Consider the following 19,406-nt stretch of genomic DNA (forward strand, 5'->3'; position numbering starts at 1 on the left):
ACTAGGTACCAACGACTGGGCTGTGCAACTAGTTTACTTACAAAAAAAAACACCAAGCTAGCACAGAGGCAAGATATAATGCTGATACCAACACTGGCATGCTGGGCACTGCTCTTAGCACTCTATAAGACAGAGTAGTGGTGGGAGATTTCAGTTATTCAAACAGCTGGAAGTTTAATTTTGTGATAAGTCTAGCATCAGCAAAAGTCCCATGTTGCTGTGCTGACTTTCATCTCCAAAGTAGAATCTGGCATCTGACTTGCCTAGGTTTGCAACTGAGCTCTGCCAGTCTGTAGAGTGGAAGTTGTGTAGCCTTATACCAGCACCCTAACCTCTCTGAGACTCTGTCACTTGGAGGTAGCAATAGTGCCTCCCTCATGGCACTATTGCATGAGGGATAGCATCCCAAGAGAGTGTAAGGGCAGGACCAGTACAGTGCACAAGGAAGCTCTCATCAGACAACTGCTAATATTATTATTATTACCTCTAGAAGGGAGGAGGGATTTTGGCCAACATTGATTAAATTGAGCTCATGCAGAAGTAACTACAACCAAAAGAAAGAGTGTCTGAGTGGTCTAGGAGGCCATAAGGGTGCAAGAATTCAGTGCTGGGCACCGGGTTGAACAAAGATAATTTCAGAGAGTTTGCTGAAAAGTCTGATCCATTGGGATTCTAGCCCAAATCCCTAAATAAGAATATGTGTTTAAAGGACAAAAAGATGAAAGACATCCCAAAGTATATTTCTTAACAGTTCATTAATTCTTTCAGGAAGAAAACAGCAAAAAGTTTTTAATTAAAAAACAAAAAAAGAATCACCATGACAGCAACAAGGAGGTCTGGGTTGAGTCCATGCTTTTGGAGGGTTGTACACATCCTCTTGAGAAACCTGTATGCAGGTCAGGAGGCAACAGTTAGAACTGGACATGGAACAACAGACTGGATCCAAATAGGAAAAGGAGTCCGTCAAGGCTGTATACTGTCACCCTGCTTATTTAACTTATATGCAGAGTACATCATGAGAAACGCTGGGCTGGAAGAAGCACAAGCTGGAATCAAGATTGCCGGGAGAAATATCAATAACCTCAGATATGCAGATGACACCACCCTTATGGCAGAAAGTGAAGAGGAACTAAAAAGCCTCTTGATGAAAGTGAAAGAGGAGAGTGAAAAAGTTGGCTTAAAGCTCAACATTCAGAAAACTAAGATCATGGCATCTGGTCCCATCACTTCATGGGAAATAGATGGGGAAACAGTGGAAACAGTGTCAGACTTTATTTTGGGGGGGCTCCAAAATCACTGCAGATGGTGATTGCAGCCATGAAATTAAAAGACGCTTACTCCTTAGAAGGAAAGTTATGACCAACCTAGATAACATATTGAAAAGCAGAGACATTACTTCGCCAACAAAGGTCCGTCTAGTTAAGGCTATGGTTTTTCCAGTGGTCATGTATGGATGTGAGAGTTGGACTGTGAAGAAGGCTGAGTGCCGAAGAATTGATGCTTTTGAACTGTGGTGTTGGAGAAGACTCTTGAGAGTCCCTTGGACTGCAAGGAGATCCACCCAGTCCATCCTAAAGGAGATCAGCCCTGGGATTTCTTTGGAAGGAATGATGCTAAAGCTGAAACTCCAGTACTTTGGCCACGTCATGCGAAGAGTTGACTCATTGGAAAAGACTCTGCTGCTGGGAGGGATTGGGGGCAGGAGGAGAAGGGGACGACAGAGGATGAGATGGCTGGATGGCATCACCGACTCAATGGACGTGAGTTTGAGTGAATTCCGGGAGTTGGTGAGGGACAGGGAGGCCTGGCGTGCTGCAATTCATGGGATCACAAAGAGTCAGACACGACTGAGCGACTGAACTGAACTGAACTGAACACATATTCATAGGGGCTTCCCTGGTGGCTCAGCAGTAAAGAATCTGCCTGCTATGCAGGAGACGCGAGTTTGATCTCTAGGTGGAGAAGATCCCCTAGAGAAGGGAATGGCAGTCCATTCTGATATTCTTGCCTGGGAAATCCCACAGACAGAGGAGCCTGCCAGGCTACAGTCCATGGGGTCACAAAAGTAGGACATGACTTAGTGACTAAACCACCACCATCAGACATACTCACAGATAAAGTGTGAGTATGCACCCAAGTGTGAATATACAAAGGCAACTCAGACCTGTGATCCTGGCTTTGGGCAAGCTGAAGGCCAAGCAGAATCTTAGACAGTGTTTGAAGCAAAAAAGAACATGGAAAGCATACCTCATTAGGATTTTTCCATTCCAAGAGAGCTTTTTTATCTTTTCCAGAAGGAGCGAGAGTAGCTTTAACAAAAAAATAGAATAGATGATAAAGGTGGGTATCAGAACCCAAGGTTGATCAATAGAGAACTAATTGACCTTGGAAAGCATACACATTTAAATCGAAGTTGCTGGACAAACCTATAAAGATGTCGTTTGGTGACCACTTCAACAAATCTACAAAGCAGAGTAGGTTCCAGCCAATGAGAGGCAAATAGACAAATGCCCCAGTTTTTTAAAAATTAGGGATACATTCTGGAAGGCGCAGACTGACAAACTTTATCCCAACCCCTGGGAAAATTCTGGAATCAAGAATTAACCAAGTATTTGCCCTTTATAGACGTTAATGGCTTTATATGAGTTCTCTTATTCCTTTTCTGATAGAGGTCATAAGGTGGTCATTTAGGAAATATTATTTGATCTCAGCACAATGTCTTCTGTTTCAGTGGAAAGAGCACACATTTGAGGTCTGCAGACTGGGATACTAGCCCAGCTACACAATTATGAGTTGGGTGACCTTAACCTCTCTGGCCTCATTGATGAAAGATAGGACGTGTTCTCTTAGGTCCCTGTCATCTCTAAGTTCCATGATTCCACACTGTAACGAAAAGTGGGCTAGGTGACAGTTGTACACAGAGGATGCATCCCTAATAAGGCAGCCATACCCCAAGGACCATTTAATGTACAATACCTGGTGTGTTAAACTAACCAAGGAAAGGGCTTGTTCCCTGTTTTGCCCATTATATACATGTATTAAACACAGTCTCCAAATGAGAAGAGAGCCATGGCATATGGTCATAGAATGAAGATTTAATATAAACTAGATGGACTGGAGGAGGCTTGGGCTGAAAGCCAGATGAAATAAGTGTAAAACCCTATGTCTAAGTTATTTAAAAATACCTACACAAGTTCAGGATGAAGAAGAGCAGGCCGAGAAGTAGATGATGGAATCAGGATCTGAGTGCCTGAGATGACCTCCCATTCAAGGTGAAGTGATTCAGCCATCATCTAGCTGCTCACAAAAGAGCTAATGCAACTTTGATCATACTTGACAATAAGAATATTGATCATGGTGGACATAGTGAGCCCATACATGGGCTCCGCATATTCTCATTTCTGGGGCATGATAGTATTGGGGGATTCCAGCCCCAGGAAGTGCAGATGCCTTTGCCAACTGTGCCATCAGATCCTGCCATTGGTGGTGTTTTCAGTGCCAGGACCTTCTAGAGTAAGAGAGTAACCGACCGTAGTGTGTGTTCAGTTCAGTTCAGTTCAGTCGATCAATCGTGTCCGACTCTTTGCGACCCCATGAATCGTAGCACGCCAGGCCTCCCTGTCCATCACCATCTCCCGGAGTTCACTCAAACTCAGGTCCATCGAGTCAGTGATGCCATCCAGCCATCTCATCCTCTGTCGATCCCTCTTCCTCCTGCCCCCAATCCCTCCCAGCATCAGAGTCTTTTCCAGTGAGTCAACTCTTCACATGAGGTGGCCAAAGTACTGGAGCTTCAGTGTGTGTAGATCAGGGCAAGTCCGCAGGAGGGGCCAGAGGGCTGAGAGCACTCACCCAGAGGAGGCACAACTAGATGGTGGTGTGAGAGGGAGGAGAGAGAGAGGAGCGGCTAAGACTAAGGCTCCAAGGCCTGCCGTCAATCCACGTACTTCCGTTTGTAAGTTGTGCAACTTGGGCAAGTTACTTAACCCCCTCTGTGTCTTGGTTTTCTCAAATGTAAAATGAGGGTAATCTTAGTAACTAATTTATAAGATTATTATGAAGGTAATAACGGAGATGTGTATAAAAGCTTCCTGGTCAATGGCAATGTTTTAGTACATATGCACAGTGATGAAGTGTACATATCATCATGTACCTGGTGGGCACTCCCATGGAAGAGGAAGCAGGCTCATTCTGACTTCAGAAGGGAGAAAAGGACCAATGGGTGGAAGCAGGGAGGAACAGAAGGAGCAGGTCAACATTGAAAGACCTGTCAAATAATCAGAACTTCCTAATAAAGAAAGGAATTCCTGGTCACCAGAGAAGCCTACTCTATTCCATTTTGAAGCTGGGGAAACAAGTCATGCAGATAAGATACCATAAATTAGGAGCTGCAAAGAAATCAGGATGCCCAGATGAATGGCAACAAGCCCTACCTTTGCATTCTTCCTCTTTTGAGAAATCTCTATAAGTTTGGATTTGTAGGTAACCTCACAGAGAGATTTTTGTTGCATGCTTCTAATTTTCTTCCTGCCTCATAATAAGCAAGATAAAGAGGGCTTTGTAGTCCAGTTCCCCAACTTTGAATCCCTGCTCTGTTACTTATCAACTGTGCAATCTTGGACAACTTGGCTTACCTCTCTGGGTAGTGTTTTCTTCTGTAAATGAAGTAAACTACCTCCAGTTCTGAAGAACAAGGATCACAGCTAATATATTTCTTGCTGTGTTGGTGAGCGTTATGCCAAGGTAGGCTGACCTCTATTAGATACCTGAGACAGACAGATTCAAGCCTTCTGGCCTTTTGTACCTGGCGGGATGCGGGTGGTGGAGACTGGATAAAGAAACTCTGCTACATCAGCAAGCACATATGCCAAAATTGCACTTAGGATAGAGATACAGGAGACAGAAAAAGTCTGAAAGCCGGCCAAATCTTAAAGTCTTATACTTCTCACAAGAGGGATTAAATAAGAAGGGGTAAGATGAAACTTTCCTGTCATTTGTTCGAATCTGGACTCCATGTTCCACCATATCTTCACAGTGGTGCCGGAGGGGCAGGGTTGATGGTAATGAAGTTGGACTGGAGCACAGTGTGTAGCTGTCTTCTGAACCAGCCCTTCTAGATCTATAGGTCAGTGGTCCCCAACATTTTTGGCACCAAGGACCGGTTTCATGGAAGACAGTTTTTCCACAGAGGAAGGAATGGCTGCAGGATGATTCAAGCACATTACACTCATTGGGCACTTTATTTCTGTTATTATTATATCAATTCCACCTCAGATCATTAAGCATTAGATCCCAGAGGTTGGGGAGCCCTGCTAGAGATGGTTCCTGAAGCTTTGTACTGTACCCCCAGAGCTGACAAGAAATCACCTCCCTCATCTCACTGCAGTGGATAAGGCATTAGACCTGAGCAACTTTAGCCAATATTCAGCTTCTGACAGAGGCTGGCTGGTGGCTAAGGGCCTGTCACATTCTTGATGAGAGCCCCCACCACACGCACCGCACCTTGAGCTGGGATACAATGAGGACACTAACAGATGACCTTTTTTTCTCTGTCCCCCAGTGTGACGGGGTTGGGGTGGACCTGAGCAGCATCTTCCTTGAAGGCATTGCTATTCTCAACATTCCCAGCATGTATGGTGGCACCAATCTCTGGGGAGAAACCAAGAAGAACCGGGCTGTGATCCGGGAAAGCAGGAAGGTCATCACTGACCCCAAGGAACTGAAATTCTGTGTTCAAGGTAAGCCAGGCATGAGAAAAATTGTGCTAGGTCAGTGCCCCAGTGGGAGCCATATTCAGGTGGGTCTGTCAGCAAACCATATTAGGGTCTACAGCAGGCTCTAGAAGGTTCTGCAGCCTTACAAGAACCAAGCAATACACTGACTCATCCCTGCTGCATCATCATTTATAACCTAATTGAGAAGAGAAAATATACAGTAAGGGATCCCTAAATGGCAGTCAGTAATCAGACCTTGGGTTTGAAACTCCATGAGGTTAGGGGTCAAATGCTACTTGTGTCAGGATTACCAGTCCTTCAGTAACTAAATCAGTAGTCAGTTCTCAACCTTAATCTTGCTTCATCTGTCAGCAGCATTTGACCCTACCTGATCACTTCTTCCAGGACACCACACCTTCCTGGTTTCCCTTCTTCCCACTGGTTACTTCTCATTAGTCTCTTTTGCTGCTTCCTCATCTTCTCTCTGACCTCTTGGTGCTGGAGGGTCCCTAGGCAGGGTCCTCAGCCCTCTCCTCTCTCTGCTCTCACTCCCTTGATGACCTCATTGAGTAGTGAGACTTTATTTAAGGACCACGTGAGGGCGAGTGACTCAGCAAGTCCAAAACTGAGCTCCAGCGTCCCTCCCTCAAACCTTCTCCACCCACAGCCTTCTCCATCTCAGTTGACGATAACTCCAACCTGCCCATTGCTTAAGCCAAAACACTTGGCAGCATCCTCGATTCCCTTTTATCTCACATTTCATATCCAACCCATCAGAAAATCTGTTAGCTCTACTTCTTAAAAACATCTAAGATTCACCCACTTCTCACCACTGCGTTCCTACCACCTTGGTCTGAGCCACCATCCTCTGCCCCCTAGATTCCTGCACATCCTCCCGGCTGAATTCCCTGCTTGCACCCCCACCCTCTACAGTCTGTTCTCACCACCTCATCAGAATGCCCATGGGCAAATATGTCTGACTGTGCCACTCTTCTCAAAATTCTGCAGCGGCTAAGATTAAAAGCTAAAGGTCTTCACATGGTCTCGAGGACCCTAAATGGTTTGGCCTCTCATTAGGTCTAGACATCTTTCACTCCCCCTCACTCCCTCTGCCTCTGCCACCCTGGCACCTCTAACGTGGCAGGCCACTTCCATGAGCCGACTCTTCTTTCTGCCTGGAACTTGGTAGTGTGCCTTAGAGGCCATCAGGTAGGCCATCCTACCCACCAGGATACAGAACACAGGTCTCTGAGAATGCCCTTAAAATTATTTTCAGCCCTACGCCTTACCAGCCATTTCCACCAATGCACCAAATGGGACTCAAAGTTCCTGGCATCTCTGACTCCTCTGTGGATTGGACAAACAGGCCTCACTCATCCCCAGGGATCTGCAGTAGACTCGGTGACCTGGGGCTGGGGGAGAAGCCATATGTGAGGAGGGCTGTGGCAAAGATCCCCCAATGAGGAGGCAGGAGAATGGATTCAGATCCAAGTGCTGGCATTCACCTACTTCTTGGCACCTCGGGTTTCTTTGCTGTAAACCCCACATCTGATGTAGAAGTTTTGATAACTGAATGGATGGGATTGACCATTGGTTTCTAAACCACACCTGTCTATAGAAAATGAAGTCCTGGGCCCCAGCCCAGATCTCCCTAATCAATCTCTGGGTTGGTTCCTGGGAATCTGGACCTCCCCAGACGATGTGATGGGCTGCCAGGCTTGAGAAACACTGACACAGACAAGAGTCCAGGAATCGGAGTCTGGGTTCTTTGATGTCCGAGGCTGTTAGTCCTAAGACTGGATGCGATCCCACCAGTAGGAGGAAACAAAACTTGGCTGACCATCCAAGAAAGTGGTTACTGGCTTACTTCAGACCCACCTGTTAGACAATCAGATTGTCATATTCCAAGGTCATCAAGAGGCGTCACCATCACACCTGTCCTTTTTAAGAGAGAACTAGGGAATTTTTTTTTTTTTCTCTGCTGCCCTCTTAAGTCCCTTTTCCTTCACACAGTAAACTTTTCAATTTGTATAAATTATTAAATTGAGTAATGTGTTCCTCCTTCCTCCCTTGGCAGGGGAAGTTGTGGGTACTAGCGGAGGGTGGGGGAAGCATTGGAGGTTGTAGAAAGTTCCTGCAAACTTTCCCACCCTGGTGCTTTCATCCCAGCCCCCACTCTGGCATCTCGGCAGAACAGAATCAGGGCAGGATCCCACCATCCATATCAGGCAGAGACTTGGGGACACCCTTGCTGAAGATGTGTTCTGGTTAGAACTCAAGGACAACTGTCCGTTCCTTACATGTCTTACCATTTATCTTCCCCTTCTTCAAGCAAGAATAATGTCTGCTGATTGCTCATGACCATCATGTACAGGAACTCTCTTCCCCAAATCCCCCTTTCTCACCCCAAGAATATGCTTTCGGAGCTAAAAATGAAGCTACTTCCTGTTCTTTAGATGAGGACATGAGCTGATCAGAGCAGAGGCTGAGGAGGGAGCCTTGGCTTCTTAGCTTTGCAGAGAACCAACCAACAGTGAGCTCTCTTAAAGGGCCATAATCTCCTTTAAGATGAGATGTTAATGAGGAAAAGCTAAAGAGGTGACCCATTTTAGTGGAAAAGCACTGGCCTGGTAGTCAAGATTTCTGGGTTCCTGTCCAGTCTCTGCCTCTCACTAGTGTGTGATGTTGGGCAAGTTCACTCACCTTCTTGGGTTTCAGTTTTCATTATCTGTAAAACAGGCAAATCTGACAGTTGTACAGGTTCCCATAGGGCACAGGTTCCTTACAGAGCTGCAGAATTATGACATGGCCAGGTTTTGGTCTAATGGATTCCTTGAACAGAATTATATGGCAGGTTTCTTTTATCAGTGTGTTTTGTCTCACACCTTACAGGCCGGTGGCTGAGAAGGTAGGGATCTCTCTCTCTGCACGTCCATTATTTGTTGGGATTTGTTACTCTGGCAATTTTACTCGGTTTGAGGGTCAGGGAGGAGACAGGAGAAATTAGTGGGAGGGAAGGGGTCTATCATAGGAAATGTTAAAGGAAATGACAACAGAAAAGGTTACTGTCAAATCTCATCATGGGTCAGTCTTTCTTCTAGGAAAAGCAATCCAAAAAAAATCAATCAGGATTAACATGGGGACTTCCCTGGTGGTCCAGTGGCTAAGATTCTGTGTTTCCAATGCAGGGGTTTCAGGTTTGATCCCTGGTTGGGGAACTAAGATCACACATGCCATGCAGTGTAAACCCCCCAAAAAATGTTTTTTAATTTAAAAAAAAAAAAAGGTTAGCATGGAATGAGTTCTATATAACCATTGGCTGATTAGAAAGCAAGAAGTGGTCCTGGGAAAAGCACCAAGCTTGAAGTTGAATGACCTGGGTTTAAATTTAGGCTTTATACTTTATAATCTTATAAACCTTGGAAAGTCACCCAACCTTTCTGAGTCTCAGCTTCCTCATCTGTAAAATTGGCATAATAATATCTAGCTTGTTATCATGATGGATGTCAGAGTACCTGGAACATAGTATAACTTCAAGCTGTAAGAAAATTTTCTCCTCACCTTTAATGCTGTTTTATATTGGTGCTAGGAGAAGGCAATGGCACCCCACTCCAGTACTCTTGCTTGGAAAATCCCATGAACGGAAGAGCCTGGTAGGCTGCAGTCCATGGGGTCGCTAAGAGTCAGACACGACTGAGCGACTTCACTTTCACCTTTCACTTTCATGCATTGGAGAAGGAAACGGCAACCCACTCCGGTGTTCTTGCCTGGAGAATCCCAGGGATGTCTGAGCCTGGCGGGCTGCTGTCTATGGGGTCGCACAGAGTCGGACACGACTGAAGCGACTTAGCAGCAGCAGCAGCATATTGGTGCTAACAGCCAGATTCCTGATTTTGAAGTTCTTCTCTCTAGCCTTGCCGCCTACCCACACTGTCACTAAGAAACAGTAGAGATCCTGCCAAACTCCAGCCGCCCCTTTGCCCTAGCACATTAAACTCATACCATCAGTTGTACCTACTGCCTCTTTTCTAGACCTTTCAAGGATGGAGGCTAGATGATTTTAATTTTTGTATCCCCAATGCCTGACCCAATAGGGTTAGTCAAAAGAAAAAATAATAGTTGTTGGATAATTGAGCAGTCCACAGCATTCATCCTTTTTAGTTTTTGTAATACCAATAAGAATAGTGACAGATAGTATTTTGTAGTTAGTTTTGCATATATTGACTTAATCTAGTCCTAACCAGAAACCCATGAGTAAGGGTATACCCACTCCCCACCATGTCACTATTTCATAGTTGGGGAAAACAGAGGCCCAGAGAAGTGGCAGGACTTATACAATTTATGTCCAGTGGTTGCAGCAGAACCAAGTCCATGATTCCTGGCCTGGCCCCAAGTGGTTAGTGTCCACCTAGAACATTTATCTGAGAACCTACTATGTGTACTGCACAAGCCAGATGCTCAGGAAACAGGAAGTATTTATGATCCAATCCAAACACACACTTGGTTGAAATTCTGCTCCTCCTGCAAGACCTACCCCAAGGGCCATCTGCTTCCTGGAGCCTATAGTGGCACCCCTGGAAGTGAATCTGGCCTCTGAATTCCTAGAGCACTTAATTTTGCCTTGTGTCTTGACAGCACACTGGTTATGGATGGCCTTTTCTCATAGGCATGGGTATCCTCATCGTATCTTTCTCTTGCCAGTACCTGGAAAATACAGCACGTGTTCTTCACCTTTGTGTTCCCTTCAAAGACTAACATTCTACCTGGCGCATTTCTACAGAAATGCTTGTCAGAAGGAGGGAGAGAGAGAGAAAGGAATCTTGCCTTTGGTCTATGAGCACAGTGGGCAGTAGATTCTGGAGCTGGACAGGAACAGACCCTCAGTGAAAAATGTTGGCGAAAAAAAGGTCTTATAAACTGTTCAATGCAAGTATTTGTGAAACTGAGAATTTCATTTTATGAAACCATTAGAAACTCACTTGGTAAGTAAGATATGCCTGAAAAAGTGAAAGTGAAGTCGCTCAGTCGTATCCAACTCTTTGTGACCCCATGGTCTGTAGCCCACCAGGCTCCTCCGTCCATGGGATTTTCCAGGCAAGAATACTGGAGTGGGTTGCCATTTCCTTCTCCAGGGGATCTTCCTGACCCATAGCCTAGAGGACTTATAGCTGAGAGAAGTTGAAAGACCCAGGCCTCCCCACCACCAGCCCTGTGACATTGGTTGAGTCATTGAACCTCTCCAAGCCTCCATGTCAGCCCTTGCAAGATGGAACCTGTTATAATCTCTCTCCCTCAGCATAGCCACCTTGTTTTGAGGGTTAAATGAGACCATCCACTTAGAACACTTATCAGAATGCCTGGAACATAGTAAGCACTTGATCAATAGTGATCAGAAGAATTAAATGATAAGTATTTAGTATGTAAGAAAATGACCAAATTTAGAATTTCACTCTCTTGATCTCTGCTTCAGGAATTTGGTCTAGAGCAACCCATAACTCTAACAAAGATTACTTGTTGGCACTGTGCCTAATGTGTTTGGCTGTTGTTGCCAGTGTGGGGGTTCCACCTGAGCAAGCTGTCTGCTGAAGCAAGGTAAGGGGAACAGCGCCAAATCCTGAAGCACCAAGGGTGTGCACGGCACAAGATTGCATCAGTCCTTATCAGGCTAAAGGCTAGGGCTTAAAGCCCTGGAAGCTCTGCCACTGCTTCTCTCTGGCACCACCCTGGATGTGAATGCAGAGACTTCCTACACATGTTCTCAGACTCCTCTCTGAGCTTAATATCTGTCCCCATCCAGCCTTCAGTCTGGAGCCAGTAGCAGCCTTGAGGCTATGTCAACCACAGCTGGCCCCTCTGGTTATTCGATATTAAGGTCACCTTCCCCTCAGTGATTTCTTAGTCAATCCCATTTGAACTGCCAACAGAATGTCCTAGACGAGTTTCTAAGCAATGAGGGCATAAATCTGCCCAGAGTCTTATTAGGTAATAATTTTTTCAATTCCTGGTAAAGACAGGGAGACAGACACCATTGGTAGGATATACAGTTTGAGTCAGTTTCCCAGCAGTGGGGACAGGCTTTCTGTCATTTATTCAACACACACATACGAAGCACCAACCAAATGCCAGGCACTGCTGCTGCTGCTGCTAAGTCACTTCAGTCGTGTCCGACTCTATTCGACCCCATAGATGGCAGCCCACCAGACTCCCCCGTCCCTGGGAGTGAGTTGCCATTTCCTTCTCCAATGCATGAAAGTGAAAAGTGAAAGTGAAATCGCTCAGTCGTGTCTGACTCTCAGCGACCCCATGGACTACAGCCCACCAGGCTCCTCCATCCATGGGATTCTCCAGGCAAGAGTACTGGAGTGGGGTGCCATTGCCTTCTCTGAAATGCCAGGCACAGTGACGAGCAAAACCAGGCCTAACGCCTGCAGCCATTAGGGAGTGCGGGAGCCAGGCCTCAGTTAAACAGTCCCACTGATAGGCATAGAATTAGGATCTGTCATAAGTGCTAAGAAGGAGTATCATGGCTACCCAGTACGCCAGTCGGCCAGCCAGGGGTGGCTACAGATATGCCTCACTAGCCTGGTACTCAAACCGACTAGCAGGCACTCACACAGGCAGCCTCCTGGCAAAAGCATATAGTCATCAAATATGCCACCCAGATGCCCAGGTCTTGCCTGGGAAGAGGAAAACCTGCCGCCTCACAGCCAGTTGACACCACTGTGCAGGCGCAGGTAATTCAGTCTGCCCACGCGCTGTGCCCGCATAGATCTTCACTACTTGTATGGGTCATACCCTGAATCCCAAAACAAGGGAAAGGGACCCCAACTAGACATCAGACATCCACCATCCCAGGTGGAGAGCCACAGTTCAGTGAGACAACACGATAGTCACGAGCACATGAGTTCAGTGCTTCTCAGGGCTCCCTCCTTGCTTGTATGACATCAGAACAGAAAGTGTCCAGTTGGGTTCAAGAGCTGTCCAGGGCTGTAGGTTCCCAATTTTCCTATCTGGTAGAAACCTGACCAGAAAGAGTCATAGTGAGCAATCACCAGCCTCTTACTGCTCATTCAAGTTGAAAAATAGAAATGTTCCTAAAAAGCATGCATTTTGCAGAGGTCTCTCTGGCCAAGGTCTCACCTCGGGGCTGAAACAGAGCAAGGAGAGTGACCCCCTAAGAGCCTGGGGATACTTAAATGTGCACTGGGATGTCCCTCAGTGCTGGGAAGTAACCATGGCAACATACTAGTCAGTCCTTGTGACAGTGGCAGGCCTACAGAGTGACCCTGCTCTGCTTTCCACAGAAAATCAGCTTTGTCACTCAGTCCTTCAGGCACCCACATTGGAATCAACAAACCCCAAGGCATTCTCTTCCCCCTCTTTACACATCCTCCCTCCTCTCCTATAGCCCACTACCCACTCCCCACCTTCCCTGCTTTGTTGACAGCATCACCTGTTGCCCAAGATAGGGACCCAGAGTCAAGCAGTTCCCCTATGGTGGCTCGTGAAACTGTCCTGTAATTATTAACTCAGATGGTGTCTCTTCCACCCAACTGTGAGCTCACAGTTCTAGATGTCATACTTCCTTCTACATGCCTATGCCTGGCATGGTCTCTGAGACCCCGAAAGAGCTAGTTAACATTGGTTGACCAGAAGCTCCCAGGGCCAGGAGCACCTGAAGTGATAAGATAGGGAATTGTGTTTGATGGGATGGAACGTGTGTGTGTGTGATGCTCATGAGCAGCGTTCCAGGGCCCCTGTGCTGGCGTCAGCCTGTACAGGAGGCCAGGAGGTCCCCTCCCGTCCTTACTGGTCCTTTCTCCGAGCCCCTGTGTATTCCCAGCTGCCTCTGTGTTGCACAGCCCCTCTGCTCCTTTCGAGGCTGCCTGCTGGACTCTGCGGGTTATCCAGGTGTATTTTCACAGCTTCCAAATAAAAGCTGCACAACCTGATTCTCAGATGCCCGGAGAAGCTATAATGTTTCCTATAGTATTGAAATCCCAGAATCACAGGTCTCTTTAGAAATTTAGAGGTCCTTTCCTCTAGATAAGGAGAGTGAGAACCAGCAAGGTGAAGTGGCTGGCTTGACCAAACCCGGACTGAAATGCCGGTCTCTTAGTTCACACAGGCCTGCTCTCTGTGCACTAGAGCAGAGGTTGGCAAATTTCTCCTATAAAGGACCACATAGTAACTATTAAAATAGTTAGGCCTTGTGGGCCATACCATGTCAGGTACAACTGCTTTCCTCCAACCACTTAGCATGAAAGTGGTCATAGACAACACGCAGGCAAATGGGCATGGCTGGGTTCCAGTCCAACTTTATTTACACAAACAAGCAGCGGGCTGGGTCTGGCCCTCCAGCTGTGGTTTGCCCAGCCCTGCACTGGGACCTCATGTGGTCCACAGCCAGCATCAAAGGCCTCACCTGAGAGTGTCAGAATATAGGCCAGACCTCCCGAAGCCAAATCTGCCCATCAGCAAGATCCCCTGGTGGTGTATGCTTGCTCCAGATTGAGAAGTACTGCACTGGTGGGCCTGGCTGCCCCCGCTGAGAATGCCAAGGAGAAATTTCCAGATTAGAAAAATGTGGCCCAGCGAGGTTAATTGGCCCGTCCAGGGTGACACAAGTTGGTGGACCAGGAACTAGTCTTTCAAACATGGAATTGCTTCTACACACACCAGAGAACCCATCCTATCCTCCCCACTTCTGCCTGTCCCTGACCCAATCTGCATTTACTAGAAATTCGAGAGAAGCAATTCCTCATTCTTTCCCAGCTGACTTGTGAATCAAGAGAACTCTGCCTCCAGCTGTGTCTCCTCCCACCCACTCCCTGCCAAGACTGGGAGGGGCAGGGGAGGCAGAATTGGGCCTCCAGAGGCTGTTCCCCTTCTGCAGAGGGAAACTTGCTCACACAGGTTCAAGTTGGAGTTAAACTCCAACTGAATTCCTGTCTTTGGAGATTTGCAGCTCAAAATAGAACGAAAGAACCTTTCATTTTTCACTTGCAGAAGAAACTTCTAGACCGGCTCTCTGGCAGGCCTAGACATTATAGATTTTTCCCTCTTCTGCTTGCCCCATCTTGACCCACATACCAGCTCCTGTTCCCCTGTTGCAGCTTTAATACCTGTTACCTTCTAAGAAGCAACCCACAGCAAGACTCCATGCTGGCCACACGCTTTGCATAACCTATGCTTCTTGATCTATGTCTAAGGCATGTGAGAAGTGCTTTATCTTCTTAATTAATCAATAAATATGTATTGGGCTGTTATTTACTGAGCACATATTTATGGGCCAAGCTGTTGCCTATTTAATTTCTTAATCCATTTTATGGCTGAGGCTAATGAGGTTAAGTGACTGTCCCCAAAATGAAGACAATACCCAATAGAACCAGATGCCAACCTGCCTTCAAGTACTGAATGCTCCAGATGCCGTAGAGGGTGTCAGCATGATGATGTGGACGTGACCTCCAATAGTTCCCAATCTAATGTAAAAAATACATGTAGAACCATCAAGTTACCACTGGCATGATAGGCTGAAACAGTATCATTGGAGTGGGGATGGGTAAGAATAGGAGGGACATTCCTTAGGAACTCAGTCCCCAGCTGCCCAGCACTGTGCCAGGGACCTTGGAGGCAATCAATAAATATTTGATATAGGACTGAATGAATGAACAAGATAGAATGTATATGTGCCAGTACTTGAAGCTGGAATGGATTTGAAAAGATGGAATGAGAGAAGAGGCACATGGGCTAGGGCATTAGCACCTAGAAATAGCAAAGGGAAGACTGGTAAAGGCCTTGGAATAATGTGCCCTTGAGTATGTGATCCTTTGACTAACGGGAAGAGATGAAGCATTCAAAACCAGGAGCAATAGGATGAGAGAGCAGCACGCAGTAAGTATTGGAAGAAAGGGAAAGGATCTGGCAGCAAGAGGTCCAGTTAGGAGGCTGGTGCAGAGCACAGGCTCACAGGTCTAAGGCCTTGAATGAGAGTCAGTGGCACAAGAGGGAAAATGGATAACAGTCAACAGGAATTGGGAGACAAACAAAGGGAACACTACCCAACAGAGTCCCAGCTTCTGCCCACAAGCTCAGCCTTCTCCTGTCTGCCTCCACTTCAGAGCCCTCCCCATTCCCAGTGGTTGCTGTTGGTAGAATGGATGTCTTAAGCAGGGCCCTGTGTCTTCCACCTGCAGCCAGCACCCAGTTCTTCCCATTTTCAGGACAGTTCATCCAACACTTGTTAAGTACCTATTTGAAATTAGCAGTCAATGCTACTAGAAATATTTTGCATTCATCATCTCATTTTCATCCCTTACAGCACCCCTGAGAGACACTTTATAATTAGAAAAATGAGGCCCAGGGGATTAATTGACCTGTCCAAGGCCACACTAATTGGTGAATCTGGGACTAGAGCCACGTCCAAGCATACCAAACCTGGCATTCTTTCCTTCCATGCCACAATACCCTCCCCCACCACCCGCATTTCTGGTTCGTCTTGACCCAGCAACCAGAGAGTCACAACTCTCCTCTAGCTTTGCCCTTCCGGGTACATGAGTCCCTCTGAGCTGTGATTAGTTCAGTAGGTGTCGTTCTCTGTAGTGTACCTTGTGTCATGCCTCGGGCTTGAGTTGAACTGGAAAATCTCACCACTAGCTGATTTATTCTATTACAGACACTGAATGTGGAGTTGAAGCTTCTTGAGCTCAGTGGGCATAGTAACGCCAGGTCACACACCAATTAGGATTTCAGCTTCGGCATTCTGTTTAACAAGACTGTGTTGCCAAGAAATCTCCCCCGAGAGCAGCCAGGGCGAGGCTTACCCCACTACATGCCCTCTTCCCTGCCCTCAGACACTCCAGCCTGCCAAGACATGTGGTCTCTGCTTTGCATCCTTTATTTGGAAGCTTGTTTTTATGTCAGACAGGCCTGGTTTGAATTCCAGCTTTACCATATGCCAGCTCTGTGACATTAGGCAAGTTTTTCAACCTTTCTGAGCCTCAAGATTTTTTTTTTTTTTATGTTGGGATAATAGATTCTACCCAGCAGAGTTGCCACAAGGATTTAAAACAGTAGCGTTTATAAAGCTCTAGGCCTGCTTTAGAGTCTGTACCCAGTACTGGCCCTTTTCTTCCTGTTGTCATTGGAAGCACCAGCTCAAGATTCCTGTTGCTCCACCGCCTCCCAAGCCTTAAAAGACATTCTCACTCTTGGTCTTTCTTGCCGCCATGATGATGTAGACCCTCACCTCAGAGCCACTTGGGGTGACCCTCTCTTCTGGAGAGGTCTCCCACCACACAACTCCACCAGCACTCTGCCCTCCCCTTCTGAAGAGCCTGCCCTGAGGCATGGAGGGGAGAAGGAGCCCCCTCCCCCAATGTACAGAGCCTTCATCGGAGCCCAGCCAAACCCGAGAAGGGAACGCCACACAGAATGGAGGCCCTGTCCCTCCCTGCCTGCCCCACCGCACAGACAGGCTTTTAGGAACCAGTGACAAAGACCACTGTGAGTCCACAGTCGCTCTTCCTCTTGTCTCCGTGTAGAGCTGCACAGAATGTTCTGTCTTCTGCACAGTGTGAGAAATGGCAAGGCCTGCTGCCAGCCTGCTCTTGACCCAGCCGAGCAGAAACCCCAGCCTCCACCTTTGTTAGAAGAGCTCAAACTAACACTCAGGAGAGAATATCCTTGCCCCTGATCAAGGGAACAGAGGCCCAGAGGAGAAAAGTGGCTGGCCCAAGGTCACACAACTAGACAGCCAGAGTAGAGGCAGAAACCCAGCCCTGCCTGTGGGGCCAACACATCTCCTCTCCCTTCCGCCTTGCAGCCCTTCTGCTCCTTGGAAAGCAGTGGCTCTGGGAGGCTTTTCCCTCCCATTTCCATCTGGGTTATCCACAGTCCAAGACCATTCAATACCCTCTGGCCACTTTTACACCCTGATGGTGCTTTACAGAATGCTGGGAGTGGAAGACACCTGCCAGCCAGTGTGATGAGGGCATCAAGGAAATGCCCATCAGGAGGGGTGCCTGGCTGCACCAAGCGTGACAGAGCCATGACTGAAGTCTCTGCATCCCATTGCTCAGCCCAGAAGCAAGGGACAGTCACCTGGACCGTTGTGAAATTGTATCTCACACACGCGCGCGCGCACACACACACACACACACACACGCACATGCACAGGGGAAGGAAAGGAACTAAGAAACTCATTTACAAGTAAAAACCTCCCTGTCTTAAAGTAAAAGAAGTTGAAATGGGGATGCTTCTCTTGCCAGAAGGACAGTCATCCTAAAATCTCAAGGTCACAGTATTTCTGCACCTCTCTCCCTCAGCACCCTTCTCCTCCTTTTCCTCCCCTCCCACCTCCTTCTCCATCTCTTCTTCCCCCTCCCATCTCCTCCTCTGGCTCCCCTCCTCCCCCTCCATCTTCTCCTCCTGAACTATCTTCTCTGGGTTACATTAATTACCATCTGCAAAAGGCCACACACTTACTATGTAGCAAAGGCAGTTTCCTGAGGACATCCATTTCTAAAGAAACCTAAAATCACAGTAATGGGCCCCTGTTTTTTGAGGGCCTTCTTCGTGCTCTCTGTGCAGGCCCTGGACGGCATCACTTCTAAACCTTACAGCAATCCTGCCAGAGTGGTTATTAGATCTACAGTTGTGTCCAACTCTTAAGACTCCATGGACTGTAGCCCACCAGGCTCTTCTGTCCATGGGATTCTCCAGGCAAGAATACCAAAATGGGTTGCCATTTCCTTCTCTAGGCCAAGGGGTGAGCACCTTCCTTACTTATTCCGTTTGCTGGGATGGGGCCCCTCTTCCTTTATGCTGGGTCTGACTTAGAATCTCTAGGGAAAGCACAGGTCACAGATTACTCTTCAGATAAATTGTGATTGGGATACCTGAGGCCTGGTGCTATGAAAGACCAAGTGGGAACTGACAGCCTTCTTACTTACTCACCTTTGCGTGCCCAGGGAAGCCCCAAAGTCCCCTCCAACTCCGTCTCCCCATCCCCAGCCCATTTTCAGGCCACCATGCTTCAAAGCCAGCTTTGAAGCTCTCTAGCTGGAAGCAGCCTTTCATCTTCACAGACCAGACCCAGTGGGCAGCTTAGGTGGGCTGATCCGTGCCCAGGTCTGTGGGGCTCAGTGTTCGAGCTTCCTAGGGTGTGTGGTCTATCTCCATGGAAATTTGGTAGTAGAAGGGGAGCCCAAGGTGACACCTGACACAGTCTTGGCGGATCGAGCTTGCCAGCTACCACTCACCTTCTAGATGGTGGGGGCTGAACCGCAAGGCAGAGCAGGGTTGCATCCCTTCTTTCTGAGGAGAGTGAGAAGATGGCACACCCACCCTCCCCCTGCACATCGGCTTCTCAGTACCCGAGTGATAAGGGACATTGCTGTTTTACTGCACACCTTCACATTCTTTCTTTCTCTAGTCTTCAAAATAACCCATGATACAGGTTTTATTATTGTCCCTCTTATAGGCAGGGACATCGTGGGGGGAATTTTGTTCATATATTGAAGCCCCAATTCCCAGTACCCTGGAACGTGGTTGTATTTGGAGATAGTTTAAAGAGGTGATTCAGTTTAAATGGGCAGTTAGGGCCCTACTCCCATCTGATTGGTGTCCGTATAAGAACAGGACATTTGGGCACAGAGAGAGGCTCTGGGGGTGCACAGAGGAAGGGCCGTG

General features: G+C 47.3%; 1 protein-coding gene across 3 annotated transcripts in view; it reads left to right on the forward strand.

The window, feature by feature from the left end:
• Nucleotides 1-19,406, forward strand: part of DGKG (diacylglycerol kinase gamma) — a 226,520-nt gene that overhangs the window by 179,595 nt on the left and 27,519 nt on the right. For all 3 annotated transcript variants that reach the window (XM_027538801.1, XM_027538802.1, XM_027538806.1), the window contains one exon: nucleotides 5,561-5,738. In XM_027538801.1, coding sequence (XP_027394602.1) covers nucleotides 5,561-5,738 — 178 coding nt within the window. The remainder of the gene's footprint in view (nucleotides 1-5,560; nucleotides 5,739-19,406) is intronic.

This window comes from Bos indicus x Bos taurus, chromosome 1, assembly GCF_003369695.1.
Source record: "Bos indicus x Bos taurus breed Angus x Brahman F1 hybrid chromosome 1, Bos_hybrid_MaternalHap_v2.0, whole genome shotgun sequence".
Lineage (NCBI taxonomy): Eukaryota > Metazoa > Chordata > Mammalia > Artiodactyla > Bovidae > Bos > Bos indicus x Bos taurus.